This window comes from Cavia porcellus, unplaced genomic scaffold (assembly GCF_034190915.1).
Source record: "Cavia porcellus strain 051 isolate PalLab524CR breed Dunkin Hartley unplaced genomic scaffold, mCavPor4.1 scaffold_19, whole genome shotgun sequence".
NCBI lineage: Eukaryota > Metazoa > Chordata > Mammalia > Rodentia > Caviidae > Cavia > Cavia porcellus.
The window spans coordinates 6,300,957-6,322,580 of NW_026947502.1; the positions used below are offsets into that span (position 1 = coordinate 6,300,957).

At 55.7% G+C, this 21,624-nt stretch overlaps 1 protein-coding gene across 7 annotated transcripts in view; it reads left to right on the forward strand.

The window, feature by feature from the left end:
• The window catches only part of Jade2 (jade family PHD finger 2), a 44,431-nt gene that overhangs the window by 12,382 nt on the left and 10,425 nt on the right, over nucleotides 1-21,624 (forward strand). For all 7 annotated transcript variants that reach the window (XM_063230657.1, XM_063230661.1, XM_063230659.1 and 4 more), the window contains exons 3-9: nucleotides 562-656; nucleotides 9,739-9,896; nucleotides 14,813-14,973; nucleotides 15,508-15,719; nucleotides 16,599-16,766; nucleotides 17,851-17,967; nucleotides 19,047-19,511. In XM_063230657.1, coding sequence (XP_063086727.1) covers nucleotides 562-656; nucleotides 9,739-9,896; nucleotides 14,813-14,973; nucleotides 15,508-15,719; nucleotides 16,599-16,766; nucleotides 17,851-17,967; nucleotides 19,047-19,511 — 1,376 coding nt within the window. The remainder of the gene's footprint in view (nucleotides 1-561; nucleotides 657-9,738; nucleotides 9,897-14,812; nucleotides 14,974-15,507; nucleotides 15,720-16,598; nucleotides 16,767-17,850; nucleotides 17,968-19,046; nucleotides 19,512-21,624) is intronic.

The following is a 21,624-nucleotide window of genomic DNA, read 5'->3' on the forward strand; positions in this document are numbered from 1 at the left end:
GTCCCTCTCCTAAGGCCTCCTCCTAAAATGTTTACCGGGCCTCCCAGTAACACTACCCTGGAACCACATCTCCAGCATGTCAGCCTTTGGAGGATCCTTGTACAAACCATCACAGTTCCATTTTATAGAAGGGCAAACTGAGGCTCGGAGATGAGCTCATTTGCTTACAGCGCTGGCCAGCTAGGAAGGGGCAGAGTCAAGTCCCAGCCTGGTGGTCTGCTGTGTCTGCTTCAAAGCCGCTTCCCACTGTCCTGCTCTGCCGGGAAGATCATGCTAACCCTAACCCGTGGCGAGTGAGAGGGCACAGGGTGCTTACTCAGCACCCCTTGACTGAAAGACAGAGCGGAGGACCAGGGTCTGTCTTGTCTAGAGTCACACAGTAATGCACCTGCCTGCCGTTCCCGGCCCTTCTGATGGATGAGTGGGGAGGCTGAAGCCCAGAGCAGGACACAGGGGTCTCTCCAGATCTCTCAGAGCTGAGCTCTGAGCCCTGTACCCTGGTGTGGGTGGGTGGTGTGCCTGGCCCTCCAGGACCCCGCACCGGTCCTTCTTTCTCTGCAGGTCACGCTACATCTACGTCAGCATCAAGATGTTCCAAACTGCCCAGCAGCACCAAGGCGGGCTGGCCCCGGCAGAAAGAAAAGAAGCCCTCGGAGGTGGGTAGCTTCTTAGAAGCCCAGGTCGGGTTACTGGGGCCGAGAGTGGGGTGGTGAGTTCCTGGTACAGGTACATGTTTGGAGTGAACAGGGAGGCCAGGGGGACCCCAGTCACAATGAGGCGCAGTCACCTAAGCTTCTTCGTTTTTTTTTTTTTTTTTGGCTTTTTCGTTTTTATTGGTACCAAGGATCGAACTCACAACTGCCTGCTTTCAAGGCAGGCACTTATGCTGCTGAGTTAAATCCCCAGCCCCCTAAGCTTCTTTTTAAGTTGTCATCAAGCCGTTCATGTCCATCTGAGGGGAAAAACGTGCTTTAGAGCCGGTGTTAGGCTGAAGGATGGGTCCTCAGAGCCATCCCGTTAGGCACACACTGCTGACGATCATTCCACATAGCACACTGTAGTTTTTTTTTGGTCTTTTTAAAACAGGGTGGAACAATGCAGTTCAGGCTGGCATTGAGCTACATTGTAGCCCAGGCTGGTCTTGAACTGGCGGTGACGCTCCTGCCTCAGTCTCCTGAGTGCTGAGACTACAGGGCTATGCCACCACATCCGTCTTCTTCATGACTTATTCATCTTTAAAAAGCACTTTTTATTAAAAGTATCCCTGAATTTCAGGACTCTTGAAATGTCTGGTAGATAAGAGAAACTTAGGGTCTCAAGATCACATCTCTATGACCTTGGGGTGGGGAAGCCCTGGGTTCATCTGCAGAGCGCTTGGTCTGAGTTGGGGGAAGGTATTTTTTTCCCAGCCATCCATCCCTGCCTCTTCTGTTCCACCACCTCCGAGGCAGTTCTGGTACCTGTCTTTAGCCCGCCCCTAGGAGGGCTTCCAGAAGGCTTTGCATTTGAAAAAGGGCTCCACCTCCAGGAGGCCCAAGCCTAGGACTTTCCCGTTGCGGGATGGAGGTCAGTCCTTTGAGACTCCCCCTCCCCACCCTGGCCCCCTGGGGGGAGGGGTGGAGATGAATGGCCGTTAGCTCTGGGGATCCTTTTAGGGAGGTGTTAGAGAGGGGGCACAGTGCTGGGACTGAGGCTCTTACTGTCCCCCACCCCTACCCCTACGGAGCGGAGAGTGGACCGGAGAGTGGACCGCGCTTACGGGCAGCCTGGGGAGCCCAAGGCAGGGTGAGATGTCCTCCTGGCCTTGGGAGCCATGCGGCTCCGAAGTTGCTGTAGCTTCATTTTATTTTTCTGGGAGGCGAGGGACCTGCCTTTCCCTCCTGCTCTCTGGCTGGTTGGCTTGGAGTGACTGGGAGGCTCTTAGGGTTGGCCCGAATTCCCCAGACTCCGGGCTGGTCTCTAGCCTGACTCCTTCCCAGTCTCCGTGTCCAAGCTCAGGTGAGAGGGGGCGGGCTGCCTCCGGGGCCCAGCTGCCATGACACCAGGATCTGACTAGGCTGGGAGGAAACAGGTGTCAGCAAAGGCTGAGAAGCAAGAGCAATTTGCATGGGGGAGAAAATTCCCCTGCCTCTTGGGTTTTCCAGCCCAGAGCCTTTGTACCTAAAAATAGAGTCAGACCCCCCCCAGCCAGGAGCCTCTTGCAGGTGGCTGTGGGGTCTGAGTGGGAGGCCCCAGCCCCCTCCGAGCTCCAGGAGGGCTGAGACGTCCTCTCAGCCTTGAACGTTGGCCAAGGACAAGCCTTTCTTCCCACAGCAGGCTGGAGAGCAGCCTGTGAGGTTTCCCTCATCCCCTAAGTGAGAAGGTTGAGCTCTGTGGCCGCCATAAATCCTGAGTTATCGTGGGACCCAGAAGACACCATCAATGAAAGCTTCCAAATTATTTGGCTCATGAAAGGGCGGAGAACAGAGCAGGGACTTGGCTGCGGAGAGTGTTTGCACTAAATTGCACTAAATCTGCTCGCTGGGTTACTCCCTTCTCTTTCTGTGAATGGGCTGGAAGGGGAGAGCCAGGTCTGGCAGGCCTGGGGGCCAAGGGCTCTGGACACCCTAGGGCAAGGGGCTCTGGGAGCCTCCTGATCGGGTGCCATGTGGCAGTCGGGCAGGCCTCTGGCACACTTGCAGAGCCATTCACGAGGTACAGAAAAACCCCTCGGTGGCCCTGGAACTCAGGGTTCACTTGGCCTCTTCATACTAGTGGGCACAGGGGGCAGGTTTGAGACCCTGGAGGGCTTCGCATCACAGTGGGGTGTCTAGTGAGCCCCTCTGATGTGTGACGATGGCTCAGATTGTGTTTTGGTGAGACAGATAGGGCTGTCCTTCTCAGTACTGCCTGCTGCCCCAAGGGTACAAATCGGGGTGCCCTTAACACCAAAGGAGATGCCTAGGATGGAAGAAAGTACTGACCAGAAGTCAGGACCCTGGACAGGGCTGCGGCCTTGAGGCCCAGCTTCCTATCTGGCCCTCACCCAGTGGACGGCCCCTCCCTGACCAGGGGGCAGGGCAGTGCAGGCGTTTGAGCAGAGGGCTGGTGGGGCCAGGCCCAGGAAGCCTTGGCAGCTGTGTGGGGACTTTTGGTGGAAGTCCATAAGGTCTGATGTCCGCCCTGGGTCCCCTTAGGCAGCGAAAGGAAGAGCCGGACAAAGGAAGAGCCGGATGGGGACTGAGCCCAGGTCTCAGCCTGCAGCCTTCCTGTTTGCCTGCCCTTGCTGAGCTCCATCTCTTGGCCCTGAAATCCTGGTGCTGGGGATTTTCTCTGCCTGGAGACCCGCTTTATTGTGTAAATTCCTCTACAGTCTTGAGTTTCTAGCCAGGCCTGTCTCACCAAATAAGGTAGCCTGTTTTAGTTCCTAACCCCTGGCGGGACGCAACTCTGGAAATTTAGTCAGAGATTATTCGTTTACAGACTAATAGCAGACCCCCCCGCAACCCCACCCCGGGGTACTCTCACTTCAGTGTCCTGGATTTAGCCCCAAAACTGTATTGTTGTAAAGCCCTAGTACTGGGGCCAGGGTCCGAGAGCTCTGGTCTTGACTTTCCCTTCCCTTCCATTCACCAAAGCAAGGGGTTCCTGGTGTGCTGTGATCAAAAGTTGTGGTGGGTGGGATTGAGGGGGCAGGGGCTCTCCAGCTGGGTTGGAGACCTCAGCAGAGGCAGGAGTGGGTGGGCTGGGCATAGCTCTCTTCCCCTAGCTTCTTCCATAGGTGCAGAAGACAGAAGAAAGAGGAAGAGCAAGCCAGGCTGTGGGGGTTTCCCCAACAGGCCACGGGGAGGACAGAAGCAGTGTTTTCAGGAAGTCATTGTCCCCAGAAGTCAGCCTGTGGGCAGGAACCGGGTGCTGAGCTGCAGGTGCTGAGTAAGATCAGCGAGCGGGTGAGGTTGCTGAGGAGGAGGTCTGGCTCTGTGCTCGGGCCAGTGCCAGGGGCTGTGCGTCCCCAGGAAGCCTGTGTTGTGTCGCAGGATGCAGGTGCCCTCCACAGGAAAGTGGCCTTTACTGGAGGCGTGGCCAGTTTTGCCAGGAGGTTCGGGCTTTGTCTCTGTGTCCCCTGGCGAGTGATCAGTTTTTCCCTTCGTGCATGATTGTTACCTGTTCACACCTGCCCTGCAGTTTGTGTTCTGTCCACGTGACTGACCTTTCCAGAGACCCATGGGCCAGAGGGCCAGGGAGGTCTCAGAGATGAGTGGGATGTCGGGAGAAATTGACCACCCTGAAATGAAAACCTGGGTGGGAGATGGGATGCAGTGGTCAGCTCCTGTGTAGGCCCTGGTGGCAGGGTAGTGTGGCCTTGGGAGAATGAGGCCTTTGCAAGTTCCCCGGGGCCCCTTCGCTGACCCCAGCTCATTTTCAGGGACAGGGACTAGGGGAGAGAGGGGAAATAACTTCTGAGCCAGCAAGGAGGTGTGTCCCAGAACCGCTGTCCCATTAAAACCCTTTTCTGCCAGGGGTTAGGAACCAGCAAGTGGCAATGAGAGGACAAAGCTTTGCAGCTGACCCTTGCTTTTAAGAAAGGTGTCCGCCTCCCCTGGGAGAAGGCTGAAGTGGAGGTGATGGCCAGCTTCTGTTGGGGCTGCAAAACAGATACATTAAGAGCGTTCCTGGAGGGAAAGAAGCATCATCCAGATGTTCAAGATAACATCTTTAATCTGGCATGTGTTGTAGTCACACGCAAAATACTCACAAGCTTGAGATAAAACGGGAATCCCAAAGCTGGCTCTGTGCTTGCCCCTGTGGTTCTGAGCCACCTTTGTAGCATACAGCAGGTCCTTCCCACACTGGGAGGTGGCTGGGGAGGGCGTGGGGAACCCTTCCTGTGGGCCAAGTACCTGGTCTCTGAGGCGCAAACCTGGGGTGGTGGGGAGCGGGATTCACTTCTCAATTAGTCGGAAACACTGCTGCTCCTGCCAGCTGGAAAGGCCTGCTGGCCTCTGGGACTTATCTTGCAAAAGAAACGCGTGCAATAAATTCTCTTTAAGAGCAGGAAGTGCTATTATCCTCATGAAAATAAGAGAAAGTGATGTTGAGTGTTTCTGTTCTTAAAGCATTTGATCAACTCAGCCTGGTGGTAGCTGGAAGCGTGCCTGGGGAGAGGGGCGCTATTCCCAGAGCCCTTCTCTGTTGTTTTAGACCTAATTTTAACTATGCAGTTTGCTCTTAGCTGAAGATGCTCTTTATCAGGGTCCAGCCCAGAAAGATTATTTAAAAGATGAATGATCTTCTGGCTTGCCGTTGTTATTAAAGAGCATTATGGATCTCAGACAAGGGGTCTAAGCTTTCTGAGTCTTTCTGTGTCCCCAGCTGTACAGCGAATGTAGTAGGAATTCAGCGGGACCATGTAGGTAAAGCACTTAGCACGATGCCATGAATGACTTTTTTTGGGAGGTGGATCGAACTCAGGACCTCACACTAGCCAGGCAAGCTGAGGCTTGCTGAGCTATATCCCCAGCCCCATGCGTGACTGAACTCTGTGCCTGTGACAGACCCTCAGACCACCCTTGGAGTTGCCAGTCTGCTCCCTCCTGGGATGGACAGAGGTTGAGGTCTTAGCCAAAGCCATTTCTCCCAGCTGTAAGACAGTGACCAGGACCAGTTTCTAGTTCCACCACGGGGAATCCTGTGGGTCCGTCTCCTGCCTCTGTGCTCCCTACTGCTCACTGCCTGTCTGCCTGACAGGAAATTTCAGAGTGTGGCTGGGTTTCAGATGGATCCTGGCCTGCCTCCCTGCCTGCCTGCCATCCACAAGCATTTTTTGTGTTCATTTGAGACAGGGTCTCACTATATAATTCAGGCTGGTCCTGAATTCACTGTGTAGTGCAGGCTGGTCTCGAACTTGCAGCGATGCTCCTGCCTCAGCCTCCTGAGTGCAGGGGTTACAGGCACGTGCACCACTACACCTGGCACCAAGTGCATTGTTGCCCATGGGCTCAGTAAAGACAGAAGAAGCGTAGAATGTGTGCGGTGTCTGTCTTTCTGTAGTTGATTATTGGAGGAGATAAACATTAAACAAAAACTGATACAAATAATTACATTTTATAATTGTGCTAAGTGCTGGAGCCTTAAATAACCAACTTCCTCTTGGTGCCTCTCAGTCTAAAGGACTCTGACATAGTAATTGAACCCTGGAGGAAAGGAGGAACCAAGGCTCCAGGATGAAATGTTCCAACGGCGGCCACCGTCATGCATTGAAACTCTTTGCGGGGTGCCTGCCAACTGTGTGTCAGCACACTTCAGAAGTTCCCTGATGTCCTTATTTGTTTTTGGAGCACACAGACGCCAGTGATGCTTTCTTCCAGAGCCCGTACTCATTTTTGGGGAGACAGGTAGAAAGGTAGACTTGTGTGGGTGGTGTGGACTTGGGTTTCAGGTAAAGGAATCTCAGGGCAGTGCCGTTGGACGGTTCTGAGGCGACATTCCCACATCTGGGTCCACCAGGGTCTTCAGGCCCCTGCCATGGCTTCAGTGGCCCCCTTGGCACTCAGGTTGGTCATTAAACTGGAGTTGGAGGTCTTCAGCTGTCCTGTATGCTGCTTGGAGAAGCCCCAGTGATTGTCTCCCCAGCAGCTCAGCAGAACTCGGTTGCTAGGCAGCAGACAACTTGTCAGTTTCTGCCAAAAGAGAGGAAAATAGTAAACATTTACATGCTTTTAAGAAATGGCCTGTTTTCCACCTTGCGACCTTCTGCAGTGGCAAGAATTCTGCTCTTCAGTTTCCATTTGATTCTTTATTAAGTTTCCTTAAATCACTCAAAGGAGTTTTAGAATAATGATGTCTTTTTCGAAGTGTAACCCTGACAGTGCAAAGCAAAGCGTGTTCAGGTTAGAACTGGGCTGCTATACTGATGGGAATGCAAGTGTACAGAGGCCACATCGGGAGGTCGCCAAGTACCCAGCTGCCCAGCTGTGGCCTTGATGGCAACCAGAGAGGAGGTGGCCATCTTCAGCGTGAGTCAGTTCCCGGTGACTTCAGGCCCTAGTGCACTGTGAGGCTTCTCTGCGGTGGCCCTGCCGGACCTCACCTGCTCCCCTTCTGCTGGGAAAGGCAGGACGGTGGACCAGGAGATTCCGGACAGGTGCTGTGAGTGATTGGGTAACGGGAAAGGATTCCAGGCAGGTAGGAACTGGACCTGCACTTTGAAGGGTGAAGCCAGGCACCCGTAAGTGGAGTGTAGAACACCCGGCCCAAGCTGGGGATTTAGCTCAGCGGCATAAGCACCTGCCTTGCGAGCAGGCGGTCGTGAGTAAAGAACACCAGGCCCGCTTTGGCAAACACAAAGAGGGTCCCAGACAGCATCTGCCACCTGAGACAGGGTAAAAGTGCTCAGAAGATGGGTTAGAAGTAATTGAGGCCTTGGGCCAGTTGCAGCCTGCAGGGCTCCCTCAGGTTGGTGGTGGGGAAGGTTTGGTAGGGGCTGCCAGGGCGCTGTCAGATTTGCATGTTCCCCTTGGGGAATCCACCTGATTTGGTTTCAAGTTTACTCTAGGGCAGTGGCCAGAGCCCTGATGGCAGAGGGCTGTGGGGTGCACTGTATGGCTCCAGGCCTCTTGCAGGGTTGATTTTTGGAGCAAGATGATGATGAACAGATTCTGTGACATGATTCCCAGAACCCCGGATGCCACCACACTGAGAGGTGTGAGGCCAGCCTGAGTCACTTTGGGGTCTGCTCACGCTCCCCCACCCCACCCCGTCCTGTGCTAGGGCTTCAGGGAGGTGGCAGTGCCAGAGGCCTCAGTGGGGAAAGTCTGCCTCCAGTAAAGTGGGGGGCTACTGAGGGGATACTCAAAAGTATCTGATTTGCCCTCTTTAGTATTAGCTAACTTACTGCTTGCAAATAAGATATGCAAATTATCAGGGCTGTGAAATCTTAGCCACATTCCATCTTCTGTTTAATTAGCATTTAATCACAATCTGATTTTAATTTTTCACACTGGCACCCTATAAATGTTAGCGAGTTAGTCTTAACAATTAAATTACATTGGCAAATAGAGTCTTCAAGAAACTTGACCTGCTGGGGTTGTAGCTCTGTGGAGGAATGCACGCTGGCAGGGCACACACCAGATCCTGGGGTCAGTTCCCCTGCAGTGCAAAAAAAAGAAACAAATTTTTGACCTTTTTCAGGCCGGGCCTTCTCTAGCTAAATGCAGAGATGTTAATTAGATTTTGCAGGATGCGCTTTCCAGGCCCATTTGTGTCTTTGCTAGTGGTCCTGGTTCTAGATTGTGTGCGTGGTGAGTGGGTGCAGGCGGGCAGAGGTTACCACGGACCCTTCCAGGAGCCTCTCGAAGGACGAGAGTGCTGACCTGCCCTGAACAGCAACTGAACAGAGGTGCACCCTTTTCTGGACATTTCTTTGTGGGTTTTGTCTTGAGACAGGGTCTCACTATGCAGTTCAGGCTGGCCTTGAGCTCACTTTGTAACCCAGGCTGGTCTCGAATTTGCAACGACCATCCTGCCTCAGCCTCGAGAGTGCTGGGATCACAGGCCACCATATCTAACCTCGTGTTTCTTTCTTTCTTTTTTTTTTTTTAATCTTTTTCATTTTTATCGGTACTGGGGATTGAACTCACGACCGCCTGCTTGCAAGGCAGGTGCTTATGCTGCTGAGCTAAATCCCCAGTCCCGACCTCGTGTTTCGTGTGTGTGTGTGTGTGTGTGTGTGTGTGTGTGTGTGTGTGCATGTGCGCGCTGAGGATTGAACTCATGATCTCATACTTACGCCATTGAGCTAAATCCCCAGCCCCTGGCCTCGTGTTTCTTAAAGTGGTGTCATTTGTCTCATGAACTCGAGTCCTTTAACTTGTCATTCTCAGGTGATGATCACCCCGAAGGTGGCTAACTGCGCAGGTCACGCAGTATGTGAAGATATCATTGTATTTCATGTCTGCACTTGTTGGAGGCTAGAGTGCAATTCAGAGGACAGGGGCAGGAGGCCTTCCCCAGTGCCAGCTGGGCGTGGACTGGGAGCTCATTGGGGGTGTAGGTAGGGACAGCGGAACAGTGAGAAGAGCGGTGTGGACGCAGGCCCCCCAGCCTGAGGGCGTCTGAACAGGCTGAATGAAGCAGGAGGACAGCTTGCTGCTTCCTTGGCTCAGCTCTAGGTGGTGTCATCTGCCACCCTGCGGAGGTAGAGACCTGGTGTCCTTGCCCTTGGAAGCCACACTGTAAGCTTCCCTAAGCCCCTTCCCTTTCTTTTGCTGTTTGTGGGGAACACAGTCCTTCTGCTGGTTCATGCTGCCGCCTGTGCCTGTGAATACAAATCTGTCACACAGTCTCAGACACCCAGGAGCGGTTTCCCGACAGCCCCAGAGCGGCAGTGCTGCCTTCACAGCAGCTGCCTTTCTGCCCTCGGACTTTGCCCGCTTTTTGTTTTGCTTGTTTTTGGCTTGTTTTTATTCCCTGCCTTTCTCTGTGATAAGTCTTCCCCCGTCTGTTAGGTGCGCTCACAGCCATCACTCACACGTGACTCTTTCATAGGTCAGGGCCGTGAATCCTGCTGGAAGCTGTACCGTGTGCGGGGCGCTGCGGTGCGGGGCTGTGTGACCGAGTTCTTCCTGCCGGAGTTCTGTCTGGAGTGTCAGTGCACGGGTGGGGAGCCCACTGCAGTGCGGGCCTTCACCCCTTCCCCTGGCGGTGGAGCAGGCCGCCCCGAGGCCATCCAAAGCTGGTCCTTCCCCTCTCACCCGGCAGGTTTTCCGAACAGACTTGATCACGGCCATGAAGATTCCCGATTCCTACCAGCTCAGCCCGGATGACTATTACATCCTGGCAGACCCGTGGCGACAGGAGTGGGAGAAGGGTGTGCAGGTGCCCGCCGGCGCAGAGGCCATCCCAGAGCCCGTGGTGAGGTGAGCCGGGGGTCCCCGGCCATGGTGTCAGGGCTGGGAATGAGGGGAGGCTGTTTTCTGGCTTGGGGAGCTGCCAGCCCTGAGATGCCTCCCTAGCTGGTCTTAGTCTGATTTTCTTCTCTCCACTGATAAACCACCAACCTGTTCTGGAAATACTGGCAGCTTCCCTTTGTGGTGCTGAGCCCAGCTCTAGAGCCAGACTGCTGGAGATCAAATTGCTGCTCATTCAGTGTGGCTCTGGGCCGGAAATGTAATTGCTGGACCTCAATTTCCTTGGCTGTGAAATGGGAATTACAGTATTCGCTTTTCCTAGTGGTTGTGCATGTGATGTAAAATGATGTGTGCCCTGGGCACAGTGGCACAGGTAGTGATCCCAGCACTCAGGTGGCCGAGGCGGGAGAATGGCTGGGAGTTTGAGGCCAAATGAGTTTAGGTCCAGCTTGAACTGCAGAGCAAGACAGTGTCTCAAAAAGACCCCAAAATAAAAATAAACAAACCAAATGTATGCAGGACACTGAGTATAAAACCTGGCACATTCGAAAGACTCTGTAAAAACTGGCTGTGGATTAGGGTGCTGTCCCTGCAGACCATGCCCCCAAACAGAGTGGCTCAGTGAAATCATCAACCTTTTTTCCCCCAGTACTGGGAACTGAACCCAGGGCCTTGTACAGGTGAGGCAGGTGCTCTGCCATTAGGCTATATCCCTAGTCCAAATCACTGGACTTTAAATAAATGTGTGAAAAAGTGTTCAGCATCACTGGCCATTTGAGAGATACAAATTAAAATAACACTGAGATTCCACCTCACCTCAGGAAGAATGGCTGCTATCAAGAAATCAAGCAGCAGCAAGTGTTGGGGGCCTGTGGGGAGAAAGAAAGCCTTCTCCACTGCTGGTAGGAATGCAGATTGGTGCAACCACTATGGAAACCAGTGCAGAGTCCTCACAAAACTGGATGGAAGTCCTATTCAACCCAGCTGTTCCCTTCTGGTATCTTCCCGAAAGAATTAAAAATAGCATACCACAGCCGTATGTGTGCACCCATGTTTATAGCAGCACATTCTGTAATAGGCAGATCTTGGAAACAACCTAAATGTCCATTGACTGAGAAATGGATAAAAAAGATGTGGTATTTCTAAAACACAGACTACTAAGTCATAAAGAAGCATAAACTGGAGACTTTTATGGGTAAATGGATGTAACTTGAGACCATACTCATAAGTGAAATAAATAGGACACACATGTATAAACATCGTATTGTCTCATTAGTGTGAGAAGCTGAAAGAAAAAATGTGTATGTGTATGTATATAAAAAATAGTTAAGTCACGTTAGCAGGCTTTTATGTGCTTACAACAGGGGGAAGCCATGCTCCTAACTTTTTGTTTTGTTTTGTCTTTGGTGATGGTGGTAGCACTGTGGTTAGAACTCCGGACCTCTTTTGTTCTTTATTCTTAGCTTGCTTTCTTTGTCTTTTGTGCTTTGCTTTGTTTTGTTTGAGGCAGGTCTCACAGTGTAGTTCAGGCTGGCTTTGACCTCACTATGTAGCCTAGGCTGGCCTCGAACTCGTGGCGATCCTCCTGCCTCAGCCAAGTGCTGACTGAGATTACAGGTGTGCACCATACACCCTGCCCAGCTTCTTTTGAGCTTCTTAAAGGAGCTCTTAGAAGTGTGCGTTTCCAGGCTCCCAGTGCACAGTCGCTGGTGCAGAAGCAGGTGTCAGTGCCCCCAGGGCTGGGGCGGAGAGGGTCCGTCCCCCATCCCTCAGGTCTCCTGGGCCAGGAAGCAGGTGGGTGTTAGTTGCTCTGGTCGGAGTGGAGCCGCATGGCAGTGGGCCTTCCCTCCAGCGGGAGCTTGGCATGTGCTTTTGTGCACCCTGGCAGCCCTCAGCACAGCAGCGTCCTGGGGTCAGTGGCTGTACCTTCCTGGCCTTCACAGCCCTATGGATCTTCTTTCAGCCTGGGCAGACCAAGCTCGGGCAGAGCACAGCTGTCCCTTCCTCCTGTGTTGGCACCATCACCTGGTAGCAATCTACAACTGTGACAGACTTGTAGCCACCGAGCCTGTGTAGTGCTGGTCTCGTACCGGGCATGGGTCACAGGCAAAGGCGACTCAGCCTACCAGCTGCCCTGTGGGTGCTGGGAGGAAGGAATTGGAGGATGGATTCATTATTGTGCACCTCCCCTTCCTGGGCCAGTAATGTGGGTTGGCTCCGTGCCAGCCACACCCACATCCTGACGCCCTAAACCGTGACTTGACTGCTTTGAGCCCATCACCTCCTGGCAGATGGGCACAGTACCGTTTGTTGGTACGGCGTGGTGAAGATTAAAGGAGAATACACGTGGCAATTTGTCGGCACATGTGCCAGGGCCTGGGGCCATGAAGAAGGAAGGACAGGCCTCTGGCTAGACAGAGAACCAGTCCTGGTCTGCCTCGCCCAGCCGCCTGTCGCTTCTCCTTGGAGTACCCTTGGCATATTGCAGATGCTCCCACACTGGAGCTGGCTTCCTTCTGCCCATCAGGTGCTTTGTCTGTTGACATCCAGAGCAGAGAAGGGTTCAGGCTGCCTTGGCTTCTTGAGGTGCACTCCCAGCACGCACAGCGCTGGGCTTCCATGAGCCAGGCGCTCCCAGCCTGCACCGTATAAGGTTTGGAAAGGCTGGACAGGGCAGGTATGGCGCATGGCAAGCTCTCCACACCCCTTCTTCCTCCTGTCCTCCAAGCCCAGCTCTTCCATCTCCCTGGGGCATCATCTGCCCCTATGGCAGCCAGAGTGGGCAGAATCCCTGCAGAACCCCCAAACCCGAGTCCTTGGGTTACACCCTCTCGCTGCCTGCCTTACACAGTAGGTAGTACTGGCCCCATTTTGCAGATGAGGAAGTTGGGGAATTCTGGGGAATTTCCTGCAGGGCTGATGGGGCCCTAGTGGGCTAGGTTCAGGAAATCAGAGGCCGCAGAACAAACCCTGGGTTGCCCCTGTGAGGCCCAAAGAGACAGCCTTGTATGTGCTGGCTCTAATGACCTTTCTCAGCTACTGTCCCAGTGCTTCCTTGGCCTGCGGGCAGTGGTGCCCACCTTGTGGGCACAAGACTTGGTGCAGGGAAGAACCACTCTCTGGGGTGACCACCTCCACCCAGCTGAGCTCTGCTGCTGGCAGTAGCAGCGGCTGAGGGGGAGGCCTTGGCCTGTCACCCCATGCCTGGCAGGAGTGTGTCCCCCACACCCAGGTGAGGCGCAGAGCCCCAGGCACCCAGGAACTCCTGGTGTGTGTTCCTTAGCCCTGGTTCCCCAGAGGGATGGTGGTGACCTCACGGCCGCAGGTCCGGCCAGGTAGCCTGCAGCAAGCGGGTGTGAGGAGCGTTGTGCCACTAGGTGGGTACCTGGAAGCCTAGGACACAGGCAGAGCCCAGTCATGACAGAATGACAGGCCATGCTGTCATTTTTAAAACAAAGCCTTTATTGGATAGCAGTTCTGTGACGGAAAGGCAGCATTCCCAGTACTGCTCACTGGTGTTGCGTCTGTCTAGAGTCCCCTGTGCAGGGACAGGCACTTCTCGTCATGGTGGTGCCCAGCCCCTTGCCCTTACCTTCCTCTGTGCCCGGACACGTTTCTCTGGGCTCCGCTCTGCCTCCCTTGCGGTCTCCTGCACCCTTCCTGCCTTTCTTGCTGACCCCAGGGGTATTTTCTGCATTGCGGGAGCCCTGCCTGCCCTGGGCTGCTCAGCCACCTCTCAGGGTCATCTCCAGTCCCGCCTTCCCCTCCGACTCCTCACTTAGTCACAGCCCCGGGCACCCCAGCCTCAACCCAGGAGGCTTCCTGGGCAAGTGAGGGGCCTCTCGGGCCCAGCAGCGCTGGCCAGATGGAGGCCAGGCTCTGAGGCAATAACCATGGCAACCAGTGGGAGGTGGGAAGAGCTGGCATTTTGATCTGGCACCAAGCTGTGAAGGGCAGCAGACAGCTGTGCCAAGGAGACACCGCCCTCCTGAGGCCAAGTGTCCCCTTGTATCTCCTTTCAGGGTTACAAGGTGTCGTCTGAAGGATCTCGAAATACATATGTGTACATGTGTGCACATACACAGTGCTTGCCGTGGGCTGGTACCTGGAGTTTTGCTTTCATTAATCCTTGTAATCCTCCCACTAGCCGTGTAAGATTGGCGCTGAGACATTCAGTGGCAGAGCTGGACTTTGGTCTCCACCTGCAGCCAGGGCCCTGGGTGCCTCAGAGGCACAGCCCTGACCCCCAGGGTGATGGAGAAGGATGCGATCCTGGGACCATAGTGGGTGCATCTTTGTGTACAAGGAATGGGTGTCCCTCTAGGTTGAGGGCAGAAGCAGACTACACTAGTAACACAGTGGGTCCACACCTGTCATCCTAGCTACTCAGGAGACTGGGGCTGGAGCATTGCAGGTTCAAGGCAAGCCCAGGAAACTGAGTGAGACTCAAAATAAAATTTTACAAAAGGGCTGGGCTTGTGGCTGAGTAAAGGTGCGCCTGCCTGGCACATTTGAGTTCAGGGAGAGGGTGGGTTGGTTATGCCAAAGGCCCTGGGGTCCATCTGGCTCTATCCCAGGGCACCACCTAGGACAGCATGGGGACCCCTCCTGCAAGGCTGGATGGGACAGTCTGTCAGATGAGGGTGAGGGCTTTAGCCGAGGCCCAGCTGCCCCGTTGGGGACAGTTGGAAGTGTGCTCTGGCTGGGAGGGCTGTGGCTCAGCCACTCTTCACACCCCCACTGCACCCTTCAGGCCTTCCTGCTCCTCCTCACACACAGGCGGTGGAGGAGAAGAGGAAGGAGCAGGTAGATGAACGTAGGTCCCATGGAACATCTGTGTTGCACCCCTCACACTTGGCCCACAGGAGCCCCTGAGGGTGCAGGCTGAGAGCCTGCCCTCACGGTCTCCCGTCTTCCTTTCCCAGGATCCTCCCACCACTGGAAGGCCCCCCTGCACAGGTGTCCCCAAATGACTCTGCCCTTGGTGAGGGGTCCCAGCCCACTTGGCCCGGGGGCAGCCGCTATGACCTGGATGAGATTGACGCCTACTGGCTGGAGCTCATCAACTCGGAGCTCAAGGAGATGGGTAGGTGCCCTCCGCTCTAGGAATGGGACCCGGACCGACCCCAGACGCTGGGCGGAAAGTCCCCACTGCATTACTGCTGGGTGGTCATTGTCTCTGTGCATCCGGGTTCTGCAGCTGTCAGGTGGGGACAATAAGAACACAATATTGTTGGGAATTCTCGGGACTCCTGCAGAAGGCATGGGTGTGGCAGGAAGGGTAAGCTGTACCCAGCTGGGGCTGGTGTCAAGGACTGGGGACATTCTGGCTGACACATCTTAGAAGGACCAGCTCTGCCACCTTCTGAATGTGCCCTTGCACACAGGGTGCATACACAGGGTGTGGAGTGGGCTGCATCTTGGGGACACTGTGTTACCTGCATGCACACACACGTGGTCACTGTGTGCTGTCTATAGCGAGGGTGTCACAGCGCATGGGCCTCGGGCTCTGTCATTTGGCCCATCTGTCTGCTCTGGATCCCTGAAGTCCCAAGAGCTGAGTCCTCCACAGCTCAAAGGAGGTGGGGCTCTAACACCGTCCCCTGCCATCTCCCTGCAGAGAGGCCCGGGCTGGATGAGCTGACGCTGGAGCGTGTGCTGGAGGAGCTGGAGACTTTGTGCCACCAGAACATGGCACGGGCCATCGAGACTCAGGAGGGGCTTGGCATCGAGTATGACGAGGACGTCGTCTGTGACGTGTGCCGCTCCCCTGAGGGTGAGGACGGCAACGAGATGGTCTTCTGTGACAAGTGCAACGTCTGCGTGCACCAGGTGGGGAGCCCCTCTCCCCCCTGCTCTGCTACCTGCACAGGGCCTGGGGGGCCCACTGTCCCGGAGCCTGGCCTTGTGGGGTGCCATCTCCCATAGGCTCTGAGACTCGGGGCCCATTTCTTAACCTCTCTGAGCTTCTGTGCCTTCAGCGGTAAATAGAGTGTTGTCTAGAGGGTTCAGTTCTGTATGCGTTGCTTGCTTAGTGCAGTGTAGCAAGGACTATAGACATCACCTCCGTCACTGGTATCATAACCCTATAGAGCAGGGCAGATCCCCCTCTCCATTTTGGGCCCTGAGGCTTTAGGTCTTGGGTTTCTAGAAGTCCCAGCAGAGACCCAGAGGGCTCACACTGGTCCTGACTGAAGTCCTTTGTACCACTGCTGCTGGTCCAGCCCCTGGGGAGCTTGGCCAGGGTCCGCAGTGGGTCAGCGGGCAGCCCTCATACTTGCACATCCGTAGGCCTGGCAGCCATTGGGCCCCTGTGTGTGTCCTAAAGGTGGGCTGTTTCTGGAGGAGCCCTGCCCACAGTCCTGCCTAAGGAGGATGAAATCTCTCGGTGTTGTTCCTAAGAAGCACATGACTGGTTCTGTGTTCTGCTTACCATGCAGAGTTTGGGGATCCTCCAGATGTCCACAGTTGTTAAGGAATCTGGCTGAAGTGAGTCCCCTCCAGCAGAGAGCAGCCATGTGCCCTTTCACAGAGGATGAAGTGGTTCGGATTTGGGGCTCACTGCAGGCCGAGGGGCTTCCTGGGAGTCCTCAGCATCAGTGTGGACCTCTGGAGGTCCCTGTGCTGGTCTGGAGGCTGGCCGTACAGCAGTGCTCACCAGCCCTGGACTGACCAGTACCTCTGAGCCGTGGCTGTGTGCTCTGTCCCCAGGCATGCTACGGGATCCTTAAGGTGCCCACGGGCAGCTGGCTGTGCCGGACATGTGCCCTGGGAGTCCAGCCAAAGTGCCTGCTCTGCCCCAAGCGAGGAGGAGCCTTGAAGCCCACCAGAAGTGGGACCAAGTGGGTGCACGTCAGCTGCGCCCTCTGGATTCCTGAGGTGGGTAGATGGTGGGGGCAGCGGGGAGGGGAGGCCGGCCCGGGGAGCATCACCTGTGTGGGAGGCAGATCTGCATGGAGCCTTGGGTGCCAGGCACTGGGAGAGCAGGGGCTGGGCCACATAGCACCACGAGGGGAAGCAAGCTGTGGGGTCCTTTTCACGCTGGGCAGTGGCTCCCACTGGTGGCAGGCTGCATGTTTAAAACACAGGCCACCCGACCAGAAAGAAAGCGAGGCCTTGAGCCCGATTCCAAGTTGGCCAGTGGGGCTACTGCCATGGCTGTGGTTAGCTGGTGGCTGAGGCCAGCGGGATGGGGGGTCCTGAGCAGCCGGCTGTGTCTGTCCCAGGCTCAGCAGAGGCTGTGGACTTCTGGGAGATGGCATTTTCTTTGAAATGAGAAAGGCTGAAGGTACCTGGGTTGCAGCACTGACCTTGCTGTGTGCCCTGCAGACTGAGGCCCCACTGTAGTGCTGCTCGTGCCCAAAAGCCACTCAGGTGGCCCTGTCAGTAGTCAGCCCTTCCCTTGAGCTCATAGCCTACAGTGCAGGCTTCTGTGGTAGCAGTGGTCACTGACTGCAGATCTATCCCTGGGAGGTTGTGACTACTACATAGTCTGCTGGGCTGGGGAGCCCTTGGGAGAGGGGCCCTTTCTCCATGTGCAGGCATAGGCAGGGAGGAGTTCTGTGGGCTCTCCCTCTCAGAGCCCCATAGACCAGGAACAGGCCTGTCCCCATAGGAGGAATTAAGCAAAGGTGCCTTGGGATCAAGAGACACCCAGAGCCCCCCAAGAGAAGCTGTCATGAGGCCTTTTGGTCCCAGAAAAGAAAAGCCTCAGATGCAACAGGAGGGGACCTTGTATGCACCCGAGATGTGCACCCCCTATGCTTGCACACCTCTGCCCAGTCTAAAGGTCAGGAAAGATGCAGATCTAGAGCCTGGGCTGTGCCTCTTTGGAGTAAGGAGAGACTCGGGGTTCAGCCCCTGCTCTGTCTGCCCAGTCTCTGATTTTGACAGAAAGCACACACTCATTTGGGGGATCTTGGGACACAGTCTGGAGACTGAAACAACTCCGTGTCCCTCCCAGGTCAGCATTGGTTGCCCTGAGAAGATGGAGCCCATCACCAAGATCTCGAATATTCCAGCCAGCCGCTGGGCTCTGTCCTGCAGCCTATGCAAGGAGTGTACAGGCACCTGCATCCAGGTACGTGGTCACTTCCGCCTGCTGCCTAGCCCCATGCTGCTCCGGATAGGCTCGAGAGGGGCAGGCGTGGGGGGACGGGCATGGGAGCCACAGCTTCACACTGACCTCCATCCCCAGCCTTTTCTAAGTATTGAGACCTGGGCTTGCTAAGTTGCCCAGGCTGTGCTCAAACTTTAGGTTTCCTGCTGCAACCTCCCGGAGTGCAGGTGTTACAGGTGTGCACCACCACTCCTGGCTTTGACCTCGAATTCAGTGGCAGACTTGCACATGGAAGGAGCGAGACTCTACCTTCCTCTTCAGCTAAGCCCGCTGGCTCTCCTGACAGAGCCAGGGCTAGGTTGGTCCCTCTGGGCTGTCAGTGTTCCCAGATGCTCATCTGCATCAGAACCAGCCAGAGAGCCAGTTTTTTCACATTGCTGGCCTGCTCCCCGGGGGTCCTCCTGGATTGCTGGCGAAGCTGAGAATCACAGGTGATGGTTGCTTCTGATCCATAGTTCGAGGGCAGGAGATGTTGTCGTTGGCTGTCATCTCTCCAGGAACACTTGGGTGCCTCCGCCGTGTATACGATCTTCAGGTCGGGTGCACTGTTGCTGAAACCATGGCAGCTGCCTCGTGGTCTTGCTCCAGCGCTAGGAGGGAAAGGCAGGCCTCCATCTGCCTGGGTAACAGCAAGAAAGGATCCGGCTGCAGCTCCTTTCCCTGGAATACAAAGGAGACAGATAGCTTGGATGGCGTGCAGGGGCAGAGAGGGCAGCAATCCATTATCTGCCTCTCGTTTGATGCTTTCTCACTGCAAAGTCGACTTACCTGTGCAGAAACACTGCTTGTCCCCAGCAGGGGTGCACAGCCAGCCTCTGATGGTTGAGTCCCTGGGGCGTACAGTGCTGATCTTATGACTTTTCTGGGTGCTTCTGAGCTCCACTGCCCCACCTGCTGTGCCCCCTCTATCTTGTGTAGGACATGGGAAGCCCAGGGCTTTCCTCTGGGGTCTCCCCAGGATTCCGCACGGGCAGCCCACATCCTTCTCCGTCTGCCAGGGCTGCTTTAGTGCCTGACCCTTGCCCTTCTTCTCCCTCCAGTGTTCGATGCCTTCCTGTGTCACAGCTTTCCACGTCACCTGCGCCTTTGACCACGGCCTGGAGATGCGGACTATATTAGCAGACAACGACGAAGTGAAGTTCAAGTCCTTTTGCCAGGAGCACAGCGACGGGGGCCCACGGAGCCAGCCGACATCTGAGCCCTTGGAGTCCAGCCAGGCTGTGGAGGACCTAGAAAAGGTGACCCTGCGCAAACAGCGGCTGCAGCAACTGGAGGAGGATTTCTATGAGCTGGTGGAGCCCACCGAGGTGGCGGAACGGCTGGACCTGGCCGAGGCCCTGGTTGACTTCATCTACCAGTACTGGAAGCTGAAGAGGAAAGCTAATGCCAACCAGCCGCTGCTGACACCCAAGACTGACGAAGTGGACAACCTCGCCCAGCAGGAGCAGGATGTCCTCTACCGCCGCCTGAAGCTCTTCACACACCTGCGGCAGGACCTGGAGAGGGTGAGTCGCCTTGGCAGGTCTGCCCGAGGGGCCTGTCCATGCCAAGGACTCAGCAAACCGTGAACTTCGCCTAACAGCCTGGCTTTGAGAGCAGCCACGTGGCTGGCGGTCAGCTGTCAGGCAGCACTGGGGTAAATGATCTTTGCTTTCTTGTCTAGAGCTTGGTTAGCCAGTCTGCGGAGTGGGGAGAGCATCTGGACAGATGCAGGGCGGGTGGCTGGCTTCGGCTTCTCCATTCCCCTTCACCCTACTTGTTGCCCAGGCGCCTGGGAGAGAGCTCACTGCCTGGATGCTGCCACCAGGTCAGAAGTACAGGGCAGGAGGGGTCACATGTCCCTGGCTGCAGCCAGGGCAGAGGGCAAGGCCACCTGCACTGCAGTCACCACCTCCCAGACAGCCCAGCCTCTGTCACATGTGGCAGGGGCACTGGGTTCAAGCACTCTGTGGCTGCTTCCAGAGTTTTCCTGAGTCTCCGCCTCCGGGTTGTCCCGTTTCATCAGCTGCTTTGCTCTCCATGTCTCCCTCGTGACCCGTGGGGCCTGACCACCTGCTTTGTGGAGCAGCCTTCGAGTCTGGCCTTTGGCCCACTTCCGTAGTCACTGTTCCAGACGAGTGACGTGAGGAAGGCCCTCCCAGCTCTGCTGAGCAGATGAAGAAACCAAAGCTCAGAGAGACCAAGTGACAGTCTTAGAGGAACTTCTCTCCTGGGGTTGGAGCTTGAGTTCGGACCGGCATTAGGCTGAGGTCAAGAGGAGCAAAGTTGGCTTCTTTTCTGTTACTTACATTTCCAGGCCAAGCACAGCCTCTCACCCGGCCCCAGGTCTCCAGCCCAGTGTCAGGGATTCAGGTGGGGCCAGGGCTGGGACACCCACAGGCGAGCTGGGCGCAGGCTCCAGGAATGAGGAGTCGGGGCTGGCTGTGAAGTCTGGCTGGCTCATCGCAGCTCAGGAAGGTCCTGTCCTGGTGCTGCTTTCCTGGCAGCACAGAAAGCAGGCTGAGTGGCCGGGGATGTAGCTCAGTGGCTTAAGCACCTGCCTGGCAAGTGAAGTCATGAGTTCGATCCCCGTACAAAAAAGAAAGCAGGCTGAGGAGTGTTCAGCCTTTTAGGCTTTGGAGAAGGGAATCAGAGACAGTGAGGAGCCAGCTCAGCCCACCTGGTACGCCAGCTGCCAGGCCTCTCTCAGCCGTGTGTCGGTGACCTAAACCAATGAAGAGCATGGAGAGTTCTGCCATCCGGAAGTCACTCTGCACACCCCCGGTGCAGTGGCCTGGCCAGCAGCAAGGCCCCACCTCCAGTTGTGGCCTGGTGCCAGCAGCTGAGAGATTCCAGCCTGTGACTGGGCAGCAGGCCAGCCGGGCCTGGATCCATCCGGAGGTGCCGGGTCGGGCTCAGGTCGAGGCCTTGGGTAGCGCAGGTCCACCGGGCTCTTCGCCTCCTGTGTTTCCATCTCCACTTACTCAAGTTTTGTTTTTCTAGTCTATAAAGTGGGGAGACTCAGACTGTCCATGGGGGTCACAGCGAGGACCTTGACTGTTGTCGCTGCTTACCCTGTAGAAGGAGGGGAGCTGAGCCTTGTGCTCCCCAAAGGACCAGCGCTTAGGCCTGGGGGTCACCGCACCTCCTTGACTGATTGGCGCCTGCCAGGGCTGGCTGAGAGCAGGCCTCGGGGCCACCGCTGGCACGGAATCTCACTTTATGGTCAGTCCTGAAAACGTGCTTTCTGATTTGTGTTACTGGGGATCGAACCCAGGTCTGTGCCACGCTGGGCCAGCGCTCTGCCAAAGGCCTGCTTTCCCAAACACTGCAGCCCTACTCTGGCAAGCAGCTTGCGGAGGGCAGGGCCACTGCAGCTTCCCAGGGTGATTCACAGCTGACAAAAAAATTACAGCACTGAACATCAGCCTTGCAAACGCCAGCCAGTGTCCCTTAGCAGCCACGCTGGTGGCCAAGTCCTGGGGGGAATGGGCTGGCTGCAGCTGTGGATCCTGCTACCAATTCATTCCGCAGCTGGCGAGACACCAGGCAGAGAGGGTAGAGGAAGGCCTTGCTTCTGCTGTGACTCCCAGAGAGACGAAGGCTTAGCCGGGGAAGTGTGCCCTGCCTTTCTCTGAC